The sequence below is a fragment of the Bos grunniens genome, chromosome 7 (genome assembly GCF_055505025.1).
Source record: "Bos grunniens cultivar Pamir isolate PY7600 chromosome 7, Bosgru_T2T1.0, whole genome shotgun sequence".
Taxonomy (NCBI): domain Eukaryota; kingdom Metazoa; phylum Chordata; class Mammalia; order Artiodactyla; family Bovidae; genus Bos; species Bos grunniens.
The window spans coordinates 14,752,074-14,773,007 of NC_141171.1; the positions used below are offsets into that span (position 1 = coordinate 14,752,074).

A 20,934-nucleotide genomic window follows, 5' to 3' on the forward strand; every position below is an offset into this window, starting at 1 on the left:
GGAGTGTAGCCCACCGGGCTCCTCTGTCCATGGGATTCTCCAGGCCAGAATACTGGAGTGGGTAGCCATTCCCTTCTCCAGGGGATCTTCCTGACCCAGGGATCGAACCCAGGTCTCCCGCATTGCAGGCAGATTCTGTACTGTCTGAGCCACCAGGGAAGCTGCCTACCCATCACATATTTGTTTCTTCTATCTCCCCACTAGAATGCTAGCTCTATAGGGCAGGGATCTTTGTTTTCTGTGATGCTGTGTCCATGGTGCATGGAGCAGTGCCTGGCACAGAGCAAGCTCTCACTATGGTGATCATTAGGATGAGAAGCTAACAGACGTGAGTTGTGTTGGGGCTTGATCAGATTCCCACCTGTTTCCTGCCTGTTCTGTGCTCACCATGACCAGGGATAGAACATAGCTGTGACCTCCCCCTCCACTGGGTAAGTAGTAGTTGGGAACTATAATGAGAGAGCCCCTCCATGCCTCCCTGCTTCCCTGGGATAAAATCCCAGGTCCTCTCAGCAGTCTTCAACCTTTTCTGCACCAGAGACCATTTTCCTGGAAGACAACTTTTCCACAGACGGAGTGGGGGGTGTGGGGATGGTTTCGGGATGATTCAAGTGCATAACATTTAGTGTGCAATCTATTTCGATTATTATTGTATCAGCTCCACCTCAAATCATCAGGCATCAGATCCCAGAGGTTAGGAACCACTGCTCTGTGATGCCTGCTGCTGCTAAGTCGCTTCAGTTGTGTCCCACTCTGTGCGACCCCATAGACGGTAGCCTACCAGGCTCCCCCGTCCCTGGGATTCTCCTGGCAAACACACTGGAGTGGGTTGCCATTTCCTTCTCCAATGCATGAAAGTGAAAAGTGAAAGTGAAGTCGCTCAGTCGCGTCCAACTCTTAGCGACCCCATGGACTGCAGCCTACCAGGCTCCTCCGTCCATGGGATTTTCCAGGAAGACTACTGGAGTGGGTTGCCATTGCCTTCTCCACCTGCGATGCCTACAGTCCCCCATTCCTACCTGAAACCCCACCACTCAGCCACAAAGAACCATGAACTGTTTACATCCGCTAATAGAGTAGGCTCCAGGGAGGAGTGCCTAGACCCCACAAACAGAACTTTGGAGTTCGAGTAGAAAACATTAGAACATTTATATTTTTAATCATTGGGGATCTTCCCCACCCTGGAATTGAACCCCCATCTCTGGAGTCTCCTGCACTGGCAGGCGGATTCTTTCCTACTAGTGCCACCTGGGAAGCCCAAGGAATATCATTATGTAATAAATACATTATTATAAAATGATCTACAGAATCTGATCTTTCTCTTGTAGCTCAGTTGGGAAAGAATCTGCCTGCAGTGCAGGAGACCTGGGTTCGATTCCTGGTTCGGGAAGATCCCATGGAGAAGGAAATGGCAACCCACTCCAGTATTCTTGCCTGGAAAATCTCATGGACAGAGGAGCCTGGCAGTCCATGGGGTCACAAGAATCAGACACGACTTAGCGACTAAACCACCACCACAGAATCTGAGTATAACTGTATTTGTATATAATTCATAAGCAAACACTCTTTGGGGAATTGAGCTTCCACATTTTTACTGATGGAGGTTAAACAATTTGAGGGGTGTCATTTATCCTAACACAATTTTGCCACCCCCAGAGAACATTTGGCAACGTCTGGAGACATTTTCAGTTACCACGACTGGGGCAAGGGTGCCACAGGCACCTAGTGGGTTGAAGCCAGGGATGCTGCTAAATATCCTACAATGCACAGGGCAGGCCCCCAGAATCACCCAGCCCTAAGCGCCAATAGTGTTGAGGTTGAGAAGCCCTGGCTTAAAGCGCTAGTCACTTTTTTCTGGGGTCTTTGCACCCAAAGCTGTTCCATCCCACACTCCTATCTTCTGACTGCTTGAGACCTCGCTCTTCCGGACTCCTCCAAGAAGCCATTTTTTTCTTTTTTTTAAAGAAACCATTTCTGATGCCGCCAGGCAGGGCTCCTCCAGCCCCCTCGCCCACCCCCCAGGCTGGGTTAAAATCGTCCTGATCCCCCGGGGTTCTCAATCTTCCGTTTTTCAGCGCAAATTCCCTGGAACCCCTAGACAGACCGATTCTGCAAGACTGCGAGGGACCAGGAATCCGTATTTTTAACGAGCACCTTCTCCCCACCACAACTGCCTGCTTCCTAATATCTTGCACATAGTAGGTGGCCCAGTGACTAGTTGAATGTCTACAGCGTGCCAGGCGCTACTAAATACTCGACCTGGGGATCTCGAATCCTGGCACGTGCGCGCGCGCGCGCGCACAGGCATGAGCGCGCGCGAGCACACACACCCGCCCCCAGGATGTAGCCACTATCATCATCCCCATTTTACAGAGAAGTAAACTGAGGTTCAGAGAGGAGACATAGCCGGGTAAGACACTCAAAGCGAGTCAGGGGTCTAGATCCTCATTAGCGCCTGATTCCCGGGGGAGGGAGGGGACCGAGCGATGAACTGGGGAGCGCGAACAGGCGGGGGCACCGAGACTCGCCGCGGCCTTCAGATGCGGCCCCGCCCCCACGAGGGACGTGAAGACGCGGACCCCGCGCAGCGTGGGGACATGTGACCGACTGCAGAGGCCGCGCCGCTTCCCCCGCTCGAGTTCTGCGCGCTCCGCCGCAGGGTGCAGATCCGGGGCGCCCGCCTGGGTTTGGGGCGCAAGAGCAGAGGCGGAGCCAGGGCGGAGCCAGCGCTCCCCGTCCACCCCCCCGTTCCCAAACGAAAGCGAAACGGAGCGCAGGAAAGGAAGGGCGGAGCCGGCCTGGAGGCCCCGCCCCCTGCCCTGCGCGGCCGGACCGACGGGCGCGCCCAGGTAGGGGGCCGCTGAGCGCGCAGTGCGGACCCTCGCGGGGACCTACGCCGCCACCATGTCTCAAGAAGGTGTGGAGGTAGGAGATGGCTACAACTGGGCCGGTGGCCCGCGAGAGATGCTGAGGAGGAGCTAGGGGCACGGAGCGGGCTTCGCAGTTGCTGGGGACTCCATCCAAGCCCAGACCTTCCCCCCAAGGCTGGCTCTCGTCTCCCTCGGAAAGGAGAGAGACCGCCACATGCCCCGGAGCAAAATGCGGCCTCCTCGAGGAAAAGCGGGGGCTGCTGGGTCAAGGGTCAGAGGCCAGGGGTCATCTGGCCGGCCTCTTCCCTTAGCCTAGGACGCTCGCCCTAGTCCGCTCCCTCCCCCAGTGCCCTGTGGGGACTTTGGCTTTTTCCAGGAAATGCAGTAGAGGGATGGAGTGGGGGGGGGGGGGGTGCGGGTGCGGAGGCCAAAACCCAGGGTCAAGTTTAGGCCGTGAAAAAAGGAAGCCTAGGGATGGAGGAAGGGCAATTGCGCTTCTCCTTCCCCCACCGGTCCCCACCCCAGCTGGAGAAAAGCGTCCGGCGCCTCCGGGAGAAGTTTCATGGAAAGGTATCCTCCAAGAAGGCAGGGACTCTGATGAGGAAATTTGGCAGCGACCACACTGGAGTGGGGCGCTCCATCGTGTATGGTGAGCAGGTGGGGGTCCTGCCTGGTGAGAGTAAGCTGGGGAGCAGGGAGGGGGTGTGGTCTGTGCTGGGGGCTGGAAGAGGCGATGAGATCATCTCTTTGGGGGGCGGTCTGGATCGGGGTTCTGGGGGCCCTGAAATTCCCACAAAACCTTTCAAGGGGCCTTCACTTACACTTACTCTCCCCACTAGGGGTAAAGCAGAAGGATGGACAGGAACTGAGTAATGATCTGGATACCCAGGTAAACTGTCCCCCTCCCCTCAAAACACGTGGTAAGGGGAGGAAGAATGGAAGGGTCAGGCAGAGCTCCTTCTGTGCACTGTCCATCCACAACTCATGGTCTAGCCTTATTCACTTACTCAACTCTCACTCATGGATCTGACCAAGGAGCCTGCAAACCGTAGGTGCTCATTACATCCTGATTGTATGAAATGGAGGAGAGATACAAGAAACTAGGCAGTGAAAAGAATCCGATTATCATCATTACAGAGGAGCCAAAGAGGTCAGGGAAGGCTTCCTGGAGGAGGTGGTACCACATTCTTCAAGCCTAGGGAGGAGTGATCCCTGGGAAGGGGAGGGGTTGGAGATCTTCCTGGAAGGGAGGGTGACCTGAGCAGAGGAACTTGCAGACAGGCTGGGACGAGTAGGAGATGGGGGAGAAAAGAGGGGCAGGGAAGCCCATGTGAATGAATGACTAAAACAATGAATGAATGAAAGCCTTTGTATGGCCACTTTGCCCCTTAGATGGCCTTGGTAGCTGGTGCACTGGTTTGCCTGTCTGAAAGGGCCCAGCACAGAGTTTTTAAAGAGTATAATAAAGTGTTTTATACTTGTAACATTTATATATTTACAGTTATACATGTAATGAGTATAATAAAACTAGCAAAGAGTATCATTGATTGAGCACTTTCCCTGCAGCAGGACTCCAGGAATTCTACCTGTTGACTTATTGCCACAGGTCCTGTAAGACAAGTCCTATTATTTATCATATCCACTTGACAGATGAGGAAGCTGAGATACAGGGTGATGAAGTCACTCACCAGGTTCATGCTGAATGCAGGTGGTGACTGGGATTTGAACCCAGGTCACCTAGAGTCAGAACCTGGACTCCTAGATGTCCTTCATTAGGGAGAGTGGCTTGGCCACAACCCCATAGCTGGAAGTGATGAGGCCAGGATGCCAACCCGTGGCTCTCTAAATCTAGAACTCAAGCACTTAGCCTAAAGCAGCGTAGCCTCAATGAGGTGACCTGTCACAATGCCAGCAAGTGTGTGGCATTTGCCAGCATGAAGGGAGCACAGGCCCCAGGCCTGTTGCCCCACACTCACTCAGGGTAATCTCAGGCAAGCCCTCTCAGGGCTCTGGGCCTCAGTTTCCCCATCTGAACAAGGGGGATCACAGGCGTCCCCACCCCTCAGGGTTGCTATGAGGACAACTGAGGTCACACACCCTTGCCCTCAGGAAGTGGAAGCTGCTCAGTTAACTCCTCTTGAGCTGGGGCCACCTTACTCATATGGGGCCAGAACCCTGCCTCCCCATCCAGAAGCCCTGCCCCCAGAAAAGAAGCATGAGCCACCTCCCCAGTTTCTACCCCTGGTGTTTCCACCCAGGACCCCCCAGAGGACATGAAGCAGGACCGGGACATCCAGGTGAGTCCAGGGTGTGGGACGGGGAGGTGGAGCGGTGAGCACACCCCTGGAGGTGTCCATACGTGAGGAGGAGGGACACTTCAGGGGCTGGAAGAGGACTGACCACCCTCTTGGCCCTGCCCACCCCATTCTGCAGGCGGTGGCGACATCCCTCCTGCCACTGACAGAAGACAACCTACGCATGTTCCAGCGTGCCCAGGAAGACCTCATCCCTGCTGTGGACCGGCAGTTTGCCTGCTCCTCCTGTGACCATGTCTGGTGGCGCCGCGTGCCCCAGCGCAAAGAGGTGATAACCCAACCCCTGACCTTGGTTCTGTCCCGGCTCTGCTCCCAACCCCCATTCTGTGTCCAAACCAACTGACCTAAGAACATCAGCCTCTGAGAACCCAACTCCAGACACCTGCAGCCTCAGAGATCAACCCCAATCTCAGCCCCAACTCTGACCCACTGAGCTGGACTTTCAACTTAACATTCAACTGGAGAAACTCAACTTACCCCTGAACTCTGACTACGGAGTTTGACCGCTACCACAGAAATAAAACCTGAACCCCAAATCTGGCTTCTGAAACCCCTGACCAGTGGTGTGCTTCTGGTAAACGCCTAACAACCAGCCCTTGTAGGAAGTGCCCCCAGATTTCGCCAATTTTGATGTGTTCGCCAATTTCTATGTGTTCGCCAATTTCGATGTGTTCGCCAATTTCGATGGTGTAAATCCCAACGTGACCACCATCAGGCTATCGGTGCCCATCTGCTCCGCTCTTCTGTACCCCCAGGTGTCCAGATGCAGGAAATGCCGGAAGCGCTATGATCCCGTGCCCAGTGACAAGATGTGGGGCGTGGCTGAATTCCACTGCCCGAAATGTCGACACAACTTCCGGTGAGGGCACAACTTCCCGAGAGGGAGCTGACCCCACCCCCTCGCCCTCGCCCTCGGCCCCAGCCCAGCCCCGCCCCTCCCTGCCCTGGCCCCATCCTGGCCCAGCTGGCCTTTGGACCCTCACGGCCCTGCCCGCCCCCAGGGGCTGGGCACAGATGGGGTCCCGGTCCCCCTGCTACGGGTGCGGCTTCCCTGTGTATCCGACCCGGATCCTCCCTCCGCGCTGGGATCGCGACCCGGATCGCCGCAGCACCCACACCCACTCCTGCTCCGCTGAGGACTGCTACAATCGGAGAGGTGAGTGCCTGGCGCGTCCGCATGGCCTCCCCCTATTCCGGGCAGTCTATGTGGCCTGGACTGCTGGGACTTCCACCTCTGGGGCTTTAAGTACCAAGGTGTCTGCCTGCTTCTTCCACCTAACTCCTAAGGTCCTAGTTCTGGAGGCCATTTCATCTCTTACCACATCAGCCCCTCCTTCCACATCTTCCACCGTCCTCCACCTCCTTGCCTCCAGGTCTCTCCTGGAGGGGGATCCCTCCTCACACTCACCTCCCATGGCATCAGCCACCCTCCGTGTTTTCACCCATAAGGCTTTGTGGTTTCACCCTGATGGCCCACATCCCAGTGTCCTGTGGACTCAGCCCTTGCAGTCTCTCTGTGTTCTTGGCTCGTTTTGTCCTCTGTAGTCTCAGGTGATGCCCATGACCCTGGGTCTCCTGTGGCTTTAACGTCTATGACTTCCACCGCTGCCCTAGAGCCTGTGGCCTCAGCCCCTCCCCTCCCCCAAAGCACCCTGTGGCCTCCAGCCCAGGAGGGGCTCAGAACCTCTCCCTCCCCAGAGCCCCATGTGCCTGGGACGTCCTGTGCGCACCCCAAGAGCCGAAAGCAGAACCACCTGCCCAAAGTCCTGCACCCCAGCAACCTCCACATCAGCAGTGGCTCCACTGTGGCCACCTGCCTGAGCCAGGGAGGACTCCTGGAAGACCTGGACAACCTCATTCTGGAGGACCTGAAGGAGGAGGAGGAGGAAGAGGAGGAGGAGGAGGAGGAGGAGGGCGGGCACAGGGAGTGACCCCTGCCAGATGCAGATGCAAACCAGACACGGTCTGTGGCTATTTTGTGTTGTTATAAAATATGAGCTCAAACTGAGATCTCAATGCCCTTGGGGAGCCATGTGGGTCCAAGATATTGGCAGGGGGATTCCTGGGCACTGTCTGCACAGCCCTGGGGAAGCCCTGCAGATCCACAACGGGAGGAGGTCTGTGGGCGTGGTCTGCATGGAGCCACGAAGGAGGGGTGGCCAGAACAACTTGGGCTCCTGCTGACACACATCCCCTGGGACCTGAGGGACAGATGGACAGAGGGTCACGGCCTCAGGGGCCTGATCAGCATGGCAGCCTTCTTGAGAGAGTAAGCCCCACCACGAAACTCGGCCCAGTAGACCCCATCCTGGTAGCGGCTACGGTAGTGGCCACCACGATGCCACACACCATTGAGGTTGGAGTGGGCACAGGCGTGGTACCACCAGCCTCCCCGCTGGTACAGGGCACAGTTACCTGAGGGGAGAGGGGAAAAAAAAGCCTTATTTTATTCTTCTCACCAGAATAAAAGCCTCTACCAGCACCTCACTAACACAAGGCTTTTGCCAGGCATACTCTGTCCCCCTACTTCAAAGTAATAGCCTTAGTTTCTTCCTTATCCCCTTACCAAAGTACAAGTCATATTTTCCTCCATCCTTTCTGCAAACAAGGAGCTTTACCTCTCATCCCTTTACCAGAAAAAACAACCTCTACTTTCTTTCTACAACAGTTAAAAGTCCTAGCTCTCACAGCTCCCCCTTTCCCCCACCACCTTTCACAAAGGCTGGGGCCTGACTTATTGACTCATTAGAGAATGAACGTAGACTCCCTCACCAGAATAAGAGTCCTGTCCTCCATTCTCTTGTTTGCCCTGATCCCTACCAGAGGAAAGTCTTAGCCCACCCTCTTTCATTTCCTCATTAAGAGTCTTCTATCCTGCCCCGACACACCACCAAAATAAGAGCCCTTTACCAGAATAGGAGTCTCGGTCTCTATCCACGGTGCTGAAAGGCTTGTCATTGTGCCAGGAAAGAGAGTCTCCAGCATCTCCATGGTACTGGCCAAGCCGCAGGCGATAGTGGTCACTCTCAGGCTCCAGGGAAAAACCATCATAGTGGGCACGTGCCCCACGGCCTCCCCAGTCTTCAAGGAGCACCAGTAGCTCGTGGTCCCCACGGCTGGTAAGCTGATGCACAGGTTCAAGGCCCAGCCAGTATTCCCCATCAGGCTGCCCGAAGCCCACCTAGCAGGGCAAGAAAGTCAGAAAGGCAGGAGCTGGTCCCCTTCCCCTGCCCAGCCCTGCCCCACCCACCTGTGCCCACCTTGTAGTGCTGCCAGGTAGTGAAGAAGTTGACCGAGCCATCTTGCCGCCTCTGAATCACAGTCCAGCCTCCTCCCTCCAGCTGTTGCTCGCACCATGCTGACACCACGTGCCGGCCCACTCTTAACTCATACACTCCACTCTGTCCATGGCCTGCCTGGCGGGCCTCTGCACAATCCTGCCATGGGCCTATGGGCACAGGGACATGGGAGAGGCACAAGCTGAACCAGTCAACCCCTTACTTGAGTAAGAGTCTTGATTCTCACTGGTCCCCTCACCAGAATAGAAGTACTGCTTCTCTTATTCCCTCTCCAGGATAAAAGCCCCAATACCCCTTTTCTTACCTAAATTAGACTCTAAGTCACTCTTCTCTCAGTAGAGCAAATGTGGAGCCTGGGATTCTTAAATCCTCCTTCTAGGGTTTCACCAGAAGAGAGGTCCTGAACATGGCTCTCTGAACTTCCTCCAATTCTCACCAAAGTAGCATTCTTAAATCTGCTGCCCTCTCACCAAAATAAGAGTACCTCTCCTAGTTTCACACCATAGTAAGAATTTTGTTCCTTACCAGAGTAAGAGCAGTATCTCCCTGTTCCATCAACAGAATACAAATGCATCATTTCCCCCCAGTCCCCTCACCATAAGACGAATCTCACATTAAGGTCCTGACTCCTATTTCCCTCTATTCATGCTGCACTGGGAATCCCCTGGCTCCTCACACCCCCAACAGCCACGCCCTTGACTTACCTGCTGGCTTAGGAGGAACAGCAGGGTGCCCCAAGGGCAGAGGAGAGGCCAGGGGTCCTGGCTGTCTCAGGGTCTGATCTCTCTGGGGTTCTGCAGCTGAGTTTAACCTCCTGCCAGTGTCGTCAGTGCCACCCACCAAACTTACAGGAACCACAGGTACCAGGGGTGGGGGCAGGACCTGGGGTAACCAAGAAAGTCAGATACGTTAGCCCTGGAGGCTCTGGGCTCCTACATCTCCCAGCACCCAGATGGGAAGGCGATCAAGCAGGAGCATGGCTTGATCCTCCCACGCCTAACTCCAGCAGTCAAGAAGAGACAGAGTTGGACTTCCTGGTGGTCCAGCAGTTGGGACTTTGCTTCTACTGCAAGGGGAAGGTTTCGGTCCCTGGTCGGAGAACTAAGATCCCCCATGCCTCAAGGTGTGGCCAAAAATTTTAACAAGAGACAGAGCTGGGCTTAAACTTGCTCTGGTGCCCATAGCTTAACCAATCTGTGCCTCCAAACTTTTCTGTAAAGCAGGGATAATATGAGGCAATCCAACACTTGAGTATTAACTTACTGAAGCCTCCCAAAGCTGTAAGGTAGCTAATGTCAGAGCAATAATCTCTTATTCAAAACCCAAGGCCAGACATAGTCCAGAATTCTGAATAATACAGCAGGAGTTAGAAACAATAACTGGAGAAGGAAATGGCAACCCACTCCCAATATTCTTGCCTGGGAAACCCCATGGACAGAGGAGCCTGGCAGGCTACAGTCCATGGGGTTGCAGAGAGTCAGACGCGACTTAGACTAAAGGACAACAAGAAACAGTAACACAGGGTCTACATATATTCCCTAGCATCCCCAATGAGGTCTTTGGTCTTCATGCACATATTAATAATATACCTGATTACAGGAATCTGCCTGCAATGCAGGAGAGCTGGGTTCAATTCCTGGGTCAGGAAGAACCCCTGAAGAAGGAAATGACAACCCACTCCAGTATTCTTGCCTGGAGAATCCCATGGACAGAGGAGCCTGGCAGGCTACAGTCCGTGGGGGTCGCAAGAATCGGACACGACTTAGCGACTAAACCACCACCACTATGAGTATTCATATCAGGTAGATAAAGACTTTAAGTAGCTACCAGTAGCGTTTTGACCCAAATGAGTTGTTGGAGGAGAGGCAGGGATCCGGTTTATGGAGCTTTTTTACTTCAGAACTGCAGATAAGAGATCGTGGGGTTTCAAGAGGCCCCACCTTACAATGCCCACAAGAAGTGGCTGCGATTTGGGGAGGGTGATAGTTTCGGAGTTACCTGCTGCTGCCCGCCCGCACTCCCCGGGCACAAGCGCTCCAGGCGGGCGATGAGGCCACTCTGCTGGCTGACTAGCTGTGCCAGCTCGCGGAACTTGACGTCCAGCTGGTGGAAGCGGGCGGCGGCGCGCTGAGCCTCGGCCGAGGCGTTCAGCACGCGATCCCCGAGCAGCGCCAGCGCGGAGGCGGGCTCCGCCCCCGGGCTAGGCGCCGCCCCTGGGCCCGCCTCGTGCTGCAGCTGCGCGCGCAGCTGGCCCAGGCGCGCGCTCAAACCACGGCTCTCCTTGCGCAGCGCACGCACTTCGCCGGCTACGGCGCCGTCGGCAGTTGCCAGCCGCTGAAGTTCGCGCAGCAATTCCTCGTGGCGGCTCACGCGCACGCGCAGCGCCGCCACCTCGCTGGCGTTCACGGCCTCCGGCGTCTGCCGCGCGGCCGCTGGCCCGCTCCAGCACACGGCGCCTGTGAACTTCTGCGGGGGCAGCACGAAGGTGTAGGTGCAGCGCGGGGCGGCCGCGCGCGCCCACCACGCGCCCAACAGGAGCAGCAGCTGCAACGTGAGCAGCCGGGGTGCCGACATGGCGGACCTGCGGGCAGAGAATGAACGGGAAGGAGCGGGGCTGGACCCCCGACTATCAAGTCGGACCAAACCTTGTCCTCTCCCACACGGGAACGCACATGTCTACACCTACGTGTATCAGGGGTCGCACACGCCGGATACATCCCCTTCCCAGCCCCGAGGTTGGAGATGCTGCAGTAGAACCCATCCCTGGCCTCACCACTGAGTTCCAGGCGCCCTACAGGTCATTATGCCTCGTGCATTCACTCTGCAAGGCTTCACTGAGAGCTGACTGTTTACGGGCCTCAGTTCTAGGCGCTTGGGAATACAGTCGGGGGCAGCACACACCAAAAAATCCCTGCCCTGGTGAGCAAGGAACAAAATTAAGTTAGAATTCATAGAGTATTAGACTGCCCTAGTTTGTATTAAAGATAACAGGAAAAGACAGAGGGGAATACCCTGGCCGTCAGTGGTTTAACTGCGCTTTCGCTGCTCGGGACTTGGATTCCGTCCCTGGTTGGTCCAGGAGCTAAGATCCCACAAGAGGCAAAAAAAAAAAAAAGACACCAGTAAAAAGACTGAGATTTGAGAGGAGGGAAGACCTGGAGGACGTGACATTTTTATAGAAAAACCTGAGGGAGGAAACCATGGGGGTTTCTAGGGGAGAAGAGGTCCCTGGCTGGGGGAACTGAAACTTGAGGGTGGATCATGCCTGATGTATTAAAGGACCTGGAGGAGGTGGAAGCAGAAGCCATGGGGAAACGGGGGGAGAGGGGATGAGGGAAAAGTCCCCCTAACTCAGTCTAGTAGTGGACACCACATTTCCCATATACCCAGCTCAAAACCCCAGGGTTGTCCGCATCTCTTTCTCAATGGCAGATGGAACTCATCAGCCAGGCATGTCAGCTCTGGTGTTTAGACCCTGAATTCCTCCACATCCCCCCCGGCCACAAACTAACCCCATCCCATGATCCAAGCTCAAGACACCATCTGGCTTTCCTTACAGCAGCTACCTCCCAGGTCTCCAGGCTTCTGTCCTCAGGTTCTGCTCTGTTTTTCCAACAGCAGCCAGAGAATGCCTGTGAACACCCAAGTCAGGTCATGTCCCCTCACTTAAAGGAAAAACTCAAGTCCTCCTGCAGCGCAGAAAGTTCTATAAGCTCTGCCCAGTCCCCTCCCTTCCTCACCTCCTCCTGTTCACCCCACTCACTCTGCTCCAGCCACCCTGGCTTCCTGACTATTCCTCAAACACACAAGGCATCCTTCAGCCTTAAGGCATTTGCACTTGCTGTTTTCTCAGCCTGGAATATGCGTCCCTGAATTTATCATGCCTCCCTCTCCTTATTCAGGTCTCAGCTGTCTCCTTAAAAGCCCTCCTTGACTTATCCCATTTAGAGTCGCCCCTCCTGGGCACACCCTATACGGACTTTTTCTTTCTTTTTTTCTTTTCTTTTTCTTTTTTTAATATTTATTTATTTGGCTGCACTGGTCTTACTTGCGGCATGTGGGATCTAGTTTCCTGACCAGGGATTTAACCCAGGCCCCCTGCATTGAGGGCGTAGAACCTCAGCCAGTGACCACCTGGGAAGTCCCCATGGTCTTTGTCATTTTAGCATTTGTCATTCTGCATTTGCCTCATTGATTTGCCACTGTTTGCGCTCTGAATTCCTCCACCAAAATAGCAGCTCCCAGAGGCTGAGTCTGGGTTTTGTTCACTGCTCTGTCCCCAGCTCCTAAAACAGTGCTTGGTGCCACACAGGCCCCGCAACACCCACATGCTTCCCCCCCAGGTGTTCCCTGACTCCCACAGGTGAGCTCATATATGTGTCTTCACTCAAGGATGTATAGTTGTGGCCACTAACCCTCTGCCCTGCAGGATCCACACCCAGGCCTGCACTGTCTTCATTCCTGGGGTTCACACACTTGCAGCCTCTCAGATGGGGAAACACGTTCCTCCCATGTACATTTGCCCACATTCAGAAAATGGTCCACATGTCAGCCCTGTCTGCACCAACATCCACTTTGTCCAAACCCGCACATCCTGGTAGCCACACAAGCATGTGTCCTGTGGGCTTCATCGTCACGCACATTACCTCGTTCACACATTCAACAAGCATTCCTTGAGCACCTATTGTGTGCCAGGAGATGGGGACACAGCTGTGACCAACACAAACAAAACCCCTGCCCTCACAGAGCCGACTGGGAAAAAAACAGTAGGTAGGTCTTAGAGTGATAAGACTTAGGAGAAAAAATATGGAAGGACGTGAGAGACCTAGGCTGGGGGGCACTTTAAATAAAGGAGTCAGAATTCGCTTTCACTGCCAGGGGTCTGGGTTCTATCCCTGGTCAGGGAACTAAGATCCCATAAGCCATGTGGCGAGGCCAAAAAAAATGAATAAATAAGTAGAGGAGTCAGAGCTCACTGAGAAAATGACACTTGAGTGAAGACCTGAAGGAAGAAAGATAAAGGGAAAATCATTCAGGCAGAGGGAACAGCAATGCAAAGGCCCTGAGGTGGAACCTAACTTGATATGCCCAGCGAATAACAGGGAGGCCTGTGAGGCTGGAACAGAATGAGAGAGGGGGAGAGCAGGAGGCAGAGAGGACAAGGAGGTGATGGAGGCACAGTGTGCAGGGACCAGAGGAGGATCTTGAGTTTTACTCCAAGTCCTGTGGGAGCAGTGGAGGGTTCTGAGTTGCAGAAAGGCATACTCACAACGGTACTCAAACACCAAGCACTAGCTCCCCAGGGCAGAGCAGGGTCCTCTCCTTGCCCCCAACCCTGGAAGACATCAGGCCCTACATAATAGGGATGGACCAAACCCCTTGGAGGCTTTCCCAGGTGGCACAGTGGTAAAGAATCTGACTGCCAATGCAGGAGACATGGCAGACGCGGGTTCAATCCCGGGTCTGCAAGATCCCCTGGAGTAGGAAATGGCAACCCATGCCACTATTTTTGCCTGGGAAATCCCATGGCCAGAGGAGCCTGATGGGCTACAGTCCATGAGATCGCAAAGAGTTGGACACAACTGGACATGCATACACACAAACCCCTTGGCACTAGAGTGTGTGTAACATCTGCTGCCTTTTGGGATCTCAGCCTGTGGTAAAGAGGAGGCCTGGGGAGCCCCCCAGCCAAACCGAGGCCCAGGTTTCCCAACAGACAGATTCAGCCTCCACCTACCCTCTCACCCTCCCACGCTCTCACCTCTCACGACCAAGACCCTGAGTTCCACAAGGCCCACAGCAGACACAAGGAGTCCGAGAAGGAGCCGAGGGTCCAGCAGGGCCTCTGAACTGGAGAAGGGGAGAGGCTAGTGGGAGAGCAAGGAGGAAGGAGGCGTGGTAACCACCCCCAGCCACCCAGAGCCTCGAACTGGAGCTGTGAAATGCTAAGCCGGGGAGTTCCAACTGTAAATATTTAGCATTTCCCACGTGAGAACAGAGGCAGAATTGCCAGACCCTCCTGCTCAGGCCACCAGAGCCTGATAACACAGTTCAGTGCCCTGAACGTTCCCCCAACAGCGGAGCACAGAGCGTGGGAGGCTGCAGGCCCAGGAGGCTGGGGCGGATCCCAGCCTTAGACACAGACACGCAGACATACATCACAGAGAACCACAAGGGCAAATACCAGCAGCACCTGCTGCGTGGCGGGGGTGACTCTAAACTCAACATTTTGTATCTCATTTAATCCTGGCCACCTGAGCTGGTCTCCATAAGCAGCCACATTTTACAGCAGAGAACTGAGCCTCAGGGAGGGTGAGCAACTGGCCTGTGGGTCACAGCCAAAGGAAAAAGCAGCAGTGGGATTCAGCCCAGGTAACATGGCTCCAGAACTCACACACATAACCACGACAGTCACACACTCCTGTGTAACACTGCAGCACAAAGACACATACAGATGCCCCAATAAGACATGTAAACCATTGCACAAAGCAGCAAAGATAGATGGAATCTATGTGTATGTGTGTGTGTCCATGGATTTGCCTGGCACACCCAATTATAAAGACACAACTGGAGGGAATTCCCTGGTTGCCCAATGGTTAGGATTCTGCTCTTTCACTGCCGGGGGCCAGGTTCCATCCCTGATCAGGGAACTAGGATCCCACAAGCCTTGTGGTGTGGCAAAAAAAGAAAAAAAGACAGCTGGAAACACAGCACAGATTTGGGCAGTGACTTTTCAAAGCGTGGTCACATACACATATACATCACAACAAAAGAAAATATCCTGTGGGCTGAGTGTGTGTATCTGCACGTCAGGCACATACACACTCAAGTATACTCAGTCACACACCGGCAAGGGCAGAGACACAAACCAACTGGAAAGCGCAGAGACAAGCCCCTGATACCCGCCTGCCACCCAGTGCAAGTTTCCATTTATCTCCCACACACTCTCATATCCTCACACAGGTCAAGTCCTGCAAGGACGAAAACAGGCAGCAGTAACCACACACTCATCTCTCAGAAGTACAAAGCGACTCACGTAGAGCCCCCACCGGCCTAGGGTCTCCTTGTAAGAAGGCCTCCCCGACCAGCAGACACTCTCTCCCGGTTGCTACTGTCCTGAGCTCGTAACCCGAGTGGCCTCCCGGGCTGAAGGAGGAAATGGTCGTCCCAGATCTGAGAGACGCTGCCAGGCTGGGCTCTGGGCCTGGGCTGGGGCCCCTCCGCCCCCCACTGGTAGTCTCCTCCGGCTCCCCCTTTTGGCCGCAGAGAAAGAAACCTCAGAAGTCACGGAGACGGGCTAGTGGAATGGAGTGTCCAGGAGACAGAAGAGAGACGTAGGGAAGGTGGGGAGAAAGGTGGGTGATAGAGAGAGAGATGAGAAGAGAGAAATGGGAAAAGCGGCAGAGGAGAAAGACGGAAACTTATAGATGATGAACGAGACAATTGATGGCAGGAGCAAGGCTGGGGAGAGGGAGGCAGACAGGGAGAAGACAGGGATGGGGAGGGGGAGACAGAAGTGGGGAGAGGAGAAAAATTGGAGTGGGGAGACAGGAGAGGGGAAGCAAATGGTGGGGAGACAAATGAGGCAGGGGAGTAAAGTGGAGAGGGGAGACAGGGGAAGGAAACAGATGGAACAGGGAGAGAGATGTTGGGGGAAATCTCTTCCCCCACCCGAAGGTTCTGGGGAAGAAGCCAGAGGCCTGAGGCCAAGACTGGGGCTTTGAGCGGAAACTGGGAGGGGGGAAATTATTGACCAAGCGCCCGCCTTGCCCTGAATTTCCAGAAGGTGATGTGGAGTTTCCATCCCCCAGCCAGTCCACAGACAGGGCCTCTGCGAGGGACAGCTGATCCTCAGGAGCTGGGAGCCCAAGCGAGTAATTGCCAAGGAGCTACCCCCTTCTCAGGCTCCCAAGTGCCAGGCTCCAGGGTGCCAAGTATTGTGTACACATCATCTCTCTTAATTCGCAGGTCAGAGAGGAAATGATGATCATTTAGGATATTTTAGGAGCCTCAGAGTGGAGAACTTGGCTCTCAAAATCGCACAGCTGATGGAAATGGCAGAGGCGGGATTCGAACCACCGTCTCAGTTCGAACCATGGCCCCGCCCTGGTTTCCGTAGAAACAGGCCCTCTGTGTCTCCATAGCAACCCCTCCGCGGACTTTTTTTTTCCCCCGCCACCTGGTGCGCATGCACTATTGGTGACGTCATCGCGGCGCCTCACATAGTCGACTCGCCAGAGCCGGAAGTGAGCGGAACGGCGCCGGAAGCAGCCGGCAGACGAGACCTCGTGGAAAGGACGGCGGCATGGGACAGTCGGGGAGGGTGAGTCCCGGCGGCCAGGACAGCGGGCAGCGCGGGCGGGGTTCCACCGGCGGCCGCGGGGCTAACCTCTTGTTTCTCGTCCCCGCAGTCCCGGCACCAGAAGCGCGCGCGCGCCCAGGCCCATCTCCGGAACCTCGAAGCCTATGCCGCGCAGCCGCACTCGTTCGTGTTTGCTCGGGGCCGCGTGGGTCGCAGCGTCCAGCAGCTTAGTATGGACTTGAGGCGGGTCATGGAGCCGCTCACCGCCACCCGCCTGCAGGTCAGCATCACCCAGCCCACCTTCACCCGCACTGGGCCTCGTCTTCTCAGCTGCGGGGGTGGCTTCATCCTCGAAACTGCTGGAGGCCTCAGTTTCCCAGGCTGGAGAAAGGGACCTTTATGGGCACCATCGTGCCTGCCTCTCAGGGCTTTGAGGGGCAGCAGCGAGGGCGAGCAGATGAATGCACCCAGCCTGGAGCTTGGCTGAGTGCCTAAGGCTGATGGTTAAGAGGGGACTCGAGTTAGCAAAGCTGGCTTCTCTCAAAGGCCCGAGCCAAGTTACTTAACCTCGCTGAGCCTCAGACGGGCCCTCTGAAAAATGTGGTGATGCAGTGTCAAGAGACAGAAGCTTCGGTTAAAGTCTGATTGGCTCTAGAGACCAAGAGCATTCCATTCCCCTCTCCCCCTAGTTCTCTAAAGGGTTAAATGCAAGAAATGGCATAACAGGTTAGGCTTAAAGGCTTTGCTTAATAAGAGGTTATCTGTGATTGTCCATTTTTCTTTTCATTGTTTCCAGATACGGAAGAAAAACTCTCTGAAAGATTGTGTAGCAGTGGCTGGGCCCCTTGGGGTCACACACTTCCTGATTGTGAGCAAAACAGAGACCAACGTCTACTTTGTGAGTGGATGCTTTCACTCCCCACACCCTCCTCCGCTGCCAGCTCTCATGATGACCCTTGTGCCTCTGAGGTGCCATGATTCTGGCTTCAAAGTAAACGCTCTGAAGAGATAGGCAGTGGTCTCCATTTCCCACCCCCTCCAACCCCGCTCCTGAATTATACACCTCAGCCCTCACAGATCTTTTTTTCTGCAGAAACTGATGCGTCTCCCAGGAGGCCCCACCCTAACCTTCCGGATCAACAAGGTAAGGACTCAAGGTGACATGGGGCTCAACTGGTAAAGAATCAGCCTGCAAACCCAGAAGACCTGGGTTTGATCTCTGGGTTGGGAAAATCCCCTGGAGAAGGGAACCCACTGCAATATTTTGGCCTGGAAAATCCCATGGACTGTGTGTATAGTCTCTGGGGTCACAAAAAGTCAGACACGACTGAGTGATTTTCACAACAACACAAGAGGTCACGTGAGGTCTCCGAGGGGCAGGAGCTGGGTTTGGGGATTGCACCAGCTGTGTGTGCTGGACGGGTGGTCACCCACTCCTCACCTCGCCCTACAGTACACGTTGGTGCGTGATGTGGTGTCCTCGCTGCGCCGGCACCGCATGCATGAGCAGCAGTTTGCCCACCCACCCCTCCTGGTGCTCAACAGCTTTGGCCCCCATGGCATGCATGTGAAGCTCATGGCCACCATGTTCCAGAACCTGTTCCCCTCCATCAACGTGCATAAGGTGAGCCAGCCCACGTGTGATGAAGGTGAGTGTAGGTGAAGCAGGCAGCAAGGACCACCCTCAGGCTCATTCTTCACCTCCCAGCCCCAAGGCTGAGAGTTCTGGGTCCTGAGTTCTAAACCCACTCAGGCTCTCCCATCTGGCAGGTGGAAAATAATGTCCGTGGTATTTTATTTCCTAAGCGTGCATTCATTGAATGCTGATCTAAGCTAAGTAGTGTGTTCCATTTTACAGAGAGGGAAACTGAGGCTCCAAGAGATGAAGATACTAGTCTGAGGTTAGATACTAAGGACAAGAAGGCAGGACTGGATTCTTTAAATCCGTCTGGCTCCAGAACCCTGGTTCCTGATCCCTGGCATCAGTGGGTCTCAAATTAGGCTTATTAGATGCTAGTCATCAGGGAGTCCAGTGTGGGTAACCTCAACGGGCCTTGGAAGCTGGATTTCTAGCCCTGGGTAGCCCGTGGACACCAGTTGCAACCCCATCTGTCCCTGAGGTGCTGGCAGCACCCAGGCTGCCCTTCTGGAGTGTGGCCATAGCCAGGGCTCAGCAGGGGCTCCAGCACACAGGGAGGCCCATGGAACACTCACCAGGTGCTGTGCCCTCTTTTCTCTCCCAGGTGAACCTGAACACCATCAAGCGCTGCCTTCTCATCAACTACAACCCTGACTCCCAGGAGCTGGATTTCCGTCACTAGTGAGTTCTCAGTGGGAATTGGAGGGGTTGCCTAGCCCCACGTGCAGCTGATGACAGCACAGCTGCTGAGACTCTATGATTGCTCAGTCTCAAAGTAAATGACGCACTGTGGAAAGGGTTGGCAGGGTAGAGCTGACCTGTGACCCTTGGCTCCTGACCCCCATCCTTGCCTCCCTCCAACCCCTGCAGCAGCATCAAGGTGGTCCCTGTGGGTGCCAGTCGTGGGATGAAGAAGCTTCTCCAGGAGAAGTTCCCCAACATGAGTCGCCTGCAGGACATCAGTGAACTGCTGGCCACGTGAGGAGGGCTGGGGCTGGAGGTGGGGAGTGGGGGGCACCACACTCCAGGGGACCCCAAAGCTGTCCTTGGAGCCAGGGAGCCCCTGCTGAGCCCCTTGTGTGCCCCACGCAGGGGCGCAGGGCTGTCGGAGAGTGAAGCAGAGCCCGACGGCGAGCACAACATCACAGAACTGCCGCAGGCTGTGGCGGGGCGCGGCAACATGCGGGCCCAGCAGAGCGCTGTGCGGCTCACAGAGGTGAGGCCCAGTGCGGGGCAGGCCTGGTGGCTCCCCCCATCCCCGAGGAAGCACTGACACCCCATCCCCTCCTCTACCGTCCCTCCAGATTGGGCCTCGGATGACGCTGGAGCTCATCAAGATCCAAGAGGGGGTCGGAGAGGGCAACGTGCTGTTCCACAGGCTTGGTGAGGACGGGGCCAGGGGCACAGTGGGGCCTGCAGTCTGGTCATGGGCGGGCTCACCTGGACCTTGGGGATGAAGAGCTCAGTGGCCACCTCTTCCTGCTCAGTGCACAAAACAGAGGAGGAGCTCCAGGCCATCCTGGCTGCCAAGGAGGAGAAGCTGCGGCTCAAGGCCCAGAGACAGGACCAGCAGGCCCAGAATGTTCGGCGCAAGCGGGAGCAGCGAGAGGCTCACAAGTGTGTGGTCACCAGGCAGGTGGGGCAGGGTCCCAGGTGCAGGCTGCCACGTTGACCGATGTCCCTCCTCCAGGAAGAAGAGCCTGGCAGGCATGAAGCGGGCACGGGCAGAGGCCGATGGGGACAGCGATGCAGAGGACCCCGGGGCCCCGCCAGAGGCAGAGAGGACTAGCCAGCAAGAGGAAGAAGAGGATGAGGCTGAGTATTTCCGCCAGGCTGTGGGCGAGGAGCCTGATGAAGGTGTGTGGCAGACAGGGCTCAGGGCACCTGGGTATCACGGGCCTGTCTGCCCCTGCACCCTGGTGGCCCTGACACTGTTTCTCCCTACAGACATGTTTCCAAAGGCAGCCAAGAGGAGGCGGCCCACTGGGCCCCCAGGCAAGAAGCAGCGGCTGAAGGAACGGAAGCCGGACCGAGGCAGTGATCGGAGGCCTCAAAAGGCCAAGGGCAAGGGCCCAGGGGCCCAGGCCAAGGTGGGACCCAGGGGGGCTGCCAGGAACCGTGGACAGGGCCGACCTCGGCCACTGAAGAGAGCAGCCTGAGGCCAAGCCTGGGTGGCAGATGGAACGCCCCAGATTGGGGCCCGAGAGACGCTGTGCTGGGCTCCCCTCCTGGGCCTCCAGGCGCAGCCCTCGGTTTCCTTTCATAAAGGAGAGCTGCTTTCCCACTTTGCCCTCTAATAAATTCATTTCTCGTGAGGGTGAGTCTACGTTTGAAATGGCGGGCCTGCTTTTTGCTCCACACCTGGGCCTCTGTCTGCACCTGGGCAGTGGATGTGCAAGGCCTTATTTCATATGCCAGGGTGACACAGGTGTGACCCTCCTGTGGTGCCCTGGGGCCCTGGACCCCTCCCCAGCCTACCCAGTGCCCCCACAGCAGATGAACCAGCTCT

General features: G+C 55.6%; 3 protein-coding genes and 2 non-coding genes across 7 annotated transcripts; 4 read left to right on the plus strand and 1 right to left on the minus strand.

Annotated features, from left to right (window-relative positions):
- The first annotated feature begins 2,324 nt into the window (after positions 1-2,324).
- Positions 2,325-7,189, plus strand: SHFL (shiftless antiviral inhibitor of ribosomal frameshifting). Its single transcript, XM_086409236.1, has 8 exons — positions 2,325-2,925; positions 3,396-3,519; positions 3,710-3,759; positions 5,129-5,167; positions 5,304-5,453; positions 5,941-6,044; positions 6,187-6,341; positions 6,884-7,189. The coding sequence occupies exons 1-8, from the start codon at positions 2,905-2,907 to the stop codon at positions 7,114-7,116; spliced, it is 876 nt and encodes a 291-aa protein (XP_086265362.1). The 5' UTR covers positions 2,325-2,904; the 3' UTR covers positions 7,117-7,189.
- Positions 7,152-15,737, minus strand: ANGPTL6 (angiopoietin like 6). Of its 2 annotated transcripts, none has more exons than XM_086409230.1 (6): positions 15,521-15,737; positions 10,483-11,065; positions 9,189-9,366; positions 8,446-8,633; positions 8,096-8,366; positions 7,152-7,600 (listed from the first exon to the last, which is right to left on the minus strand). In XM_086409230.1, exons 2-6 carry the CDS (start codon positions 11,056-11,058, stop codon positions 7,410-7,412), a joined length of 1,404 nt encoding a protein of 467 aa, XP_086265356.1. In that variant the 5' UTR covers positions 11,059-11,065; positions 15,521-15,737; the 3' UTR covers positions 7,152-7,409. The 2 variants fall into 2 exon arrangements, with proteins under 2 accessions (XP_086265356.1, XP_086265358.1); XM_086409232.1 differs by lacking the exon at positions 15,521-15,737 and adding an exon at positions 14,246-14,330.
- Positions 15,738-16,732: 995 nt separating this feature from the next.
- On the plus strand, positions 16,733-20,740 carry PPAN (peter pan homolog). 2 transcript variants are annotated; one of them, XM_086409228.1, is made up of 12 exons: positions 16,733-16,807; positions 16,896-17,066; positions 17,583-17,684; positions 17,880-17,930; positions 18,240-18,410; positions 19,030-19,106; positions 19,296-19,403; positions 19,518-19,641; positions 19,730-19,808; positions 19,913-20,042; positions 20,116-20,282; positions 20,373-20,740. In XM_086409228.1, exons 1-12 carry the CDS (start codon positions 16,790-16,792, stop codon positions 20,582-20,584), a joined length of 1,410 nt encoding a protein of 469 aa, XP_086265354.1. In that variant the 5' UTR covers positions 16,733-16,789; the 3' UTR covers positions 20,585-20,740. The 2 variants fall into 2 exon arrangements, with proteins under 2 accessions (XP_086265354.1, XP_086265355.1); XM_086409229.1 differs by lacking the exon at positions 18,240-18,410.
- Positions 17,721-17,805, plus strand: LOC147368557 (small nucleolar RNA SNORD105). The gene has a single exon (XR_015168695.1). It is a non-coding gene; the product is annotated as a small nucleolar RNA SNORD105 (small nucleolar RNA).
- LOC147368558 (small nucleolar RNA U105B) lies at positions 19,144-19,218 on the plus strand. Its single transcript, XR_015168665.1, has one exon. It is a non-coding gene; the product is annotated as a small nucleolar RNA U105B (small nucleolar RNA).
- Positions 20,741-20,934: the final 194 nt, after the last annotated feature.

Bases quoted from the DNA above. Each gene is read 5' to 3' on its own strand.
- SHFL (XM_086409236.1), top strand. From the start codon at position 2,905: ATGTCTCAAGAAGGTGTGGAG. The intron at 5,454-5,940 runs GTGATAACCCAA...CTGTACCCCCAG, and splicing joins GCGTGCCCCAGCGCAAAGAG to GTGTCCAGATGCAGGAAATG. The intron at 6,045-6,186 runs GTGAGGGCACAA...GCCCGCCCCCAG, and splicing joins AAATGTCGACACAACTTCCG to GGGCTGGGCACAGATGGGGT.
- ANGPTL6 (XM_086409230.1), bottom strand. From the start codon at position 11,058: ATGTCGGCACCCCGGCTGCTCACGTTGCAGCTGCTGCTCCTGTTGGGC. The intron at 9,367-10,482 runs GTAACTCCGAAA...TGGTTACCCCAG, and splicing joins GTGCGGGCGGGCAGCAGCAG to GTCCTGCCCCCACCCCTGGT. The intron at 8,634-9,188 runs GTAAGTCAAGGG...CTGTGCCCATAG, and splicing joins TGTTCCTCCTAAGCCAGCAG to GCCCATGGCAGGATTGTGCA.
- PPAN (XM_086409228.1), top strand. The intron at 19,107-19,295 runs GTGAGTTCTCAG...CAACCCCTGCAG, and splicing joins GAGCTGGATTTCCGTCACTA to CAGCATCAAGGTGGTCCCTG. The intron at 20,283-20,372 runs GTGTGTGGCAGA...TTCTCCCTACAG, and splicing joins GGGCGAGGAGCCTGATGAAG to ACATGTTTCCAAAGGCAGCC.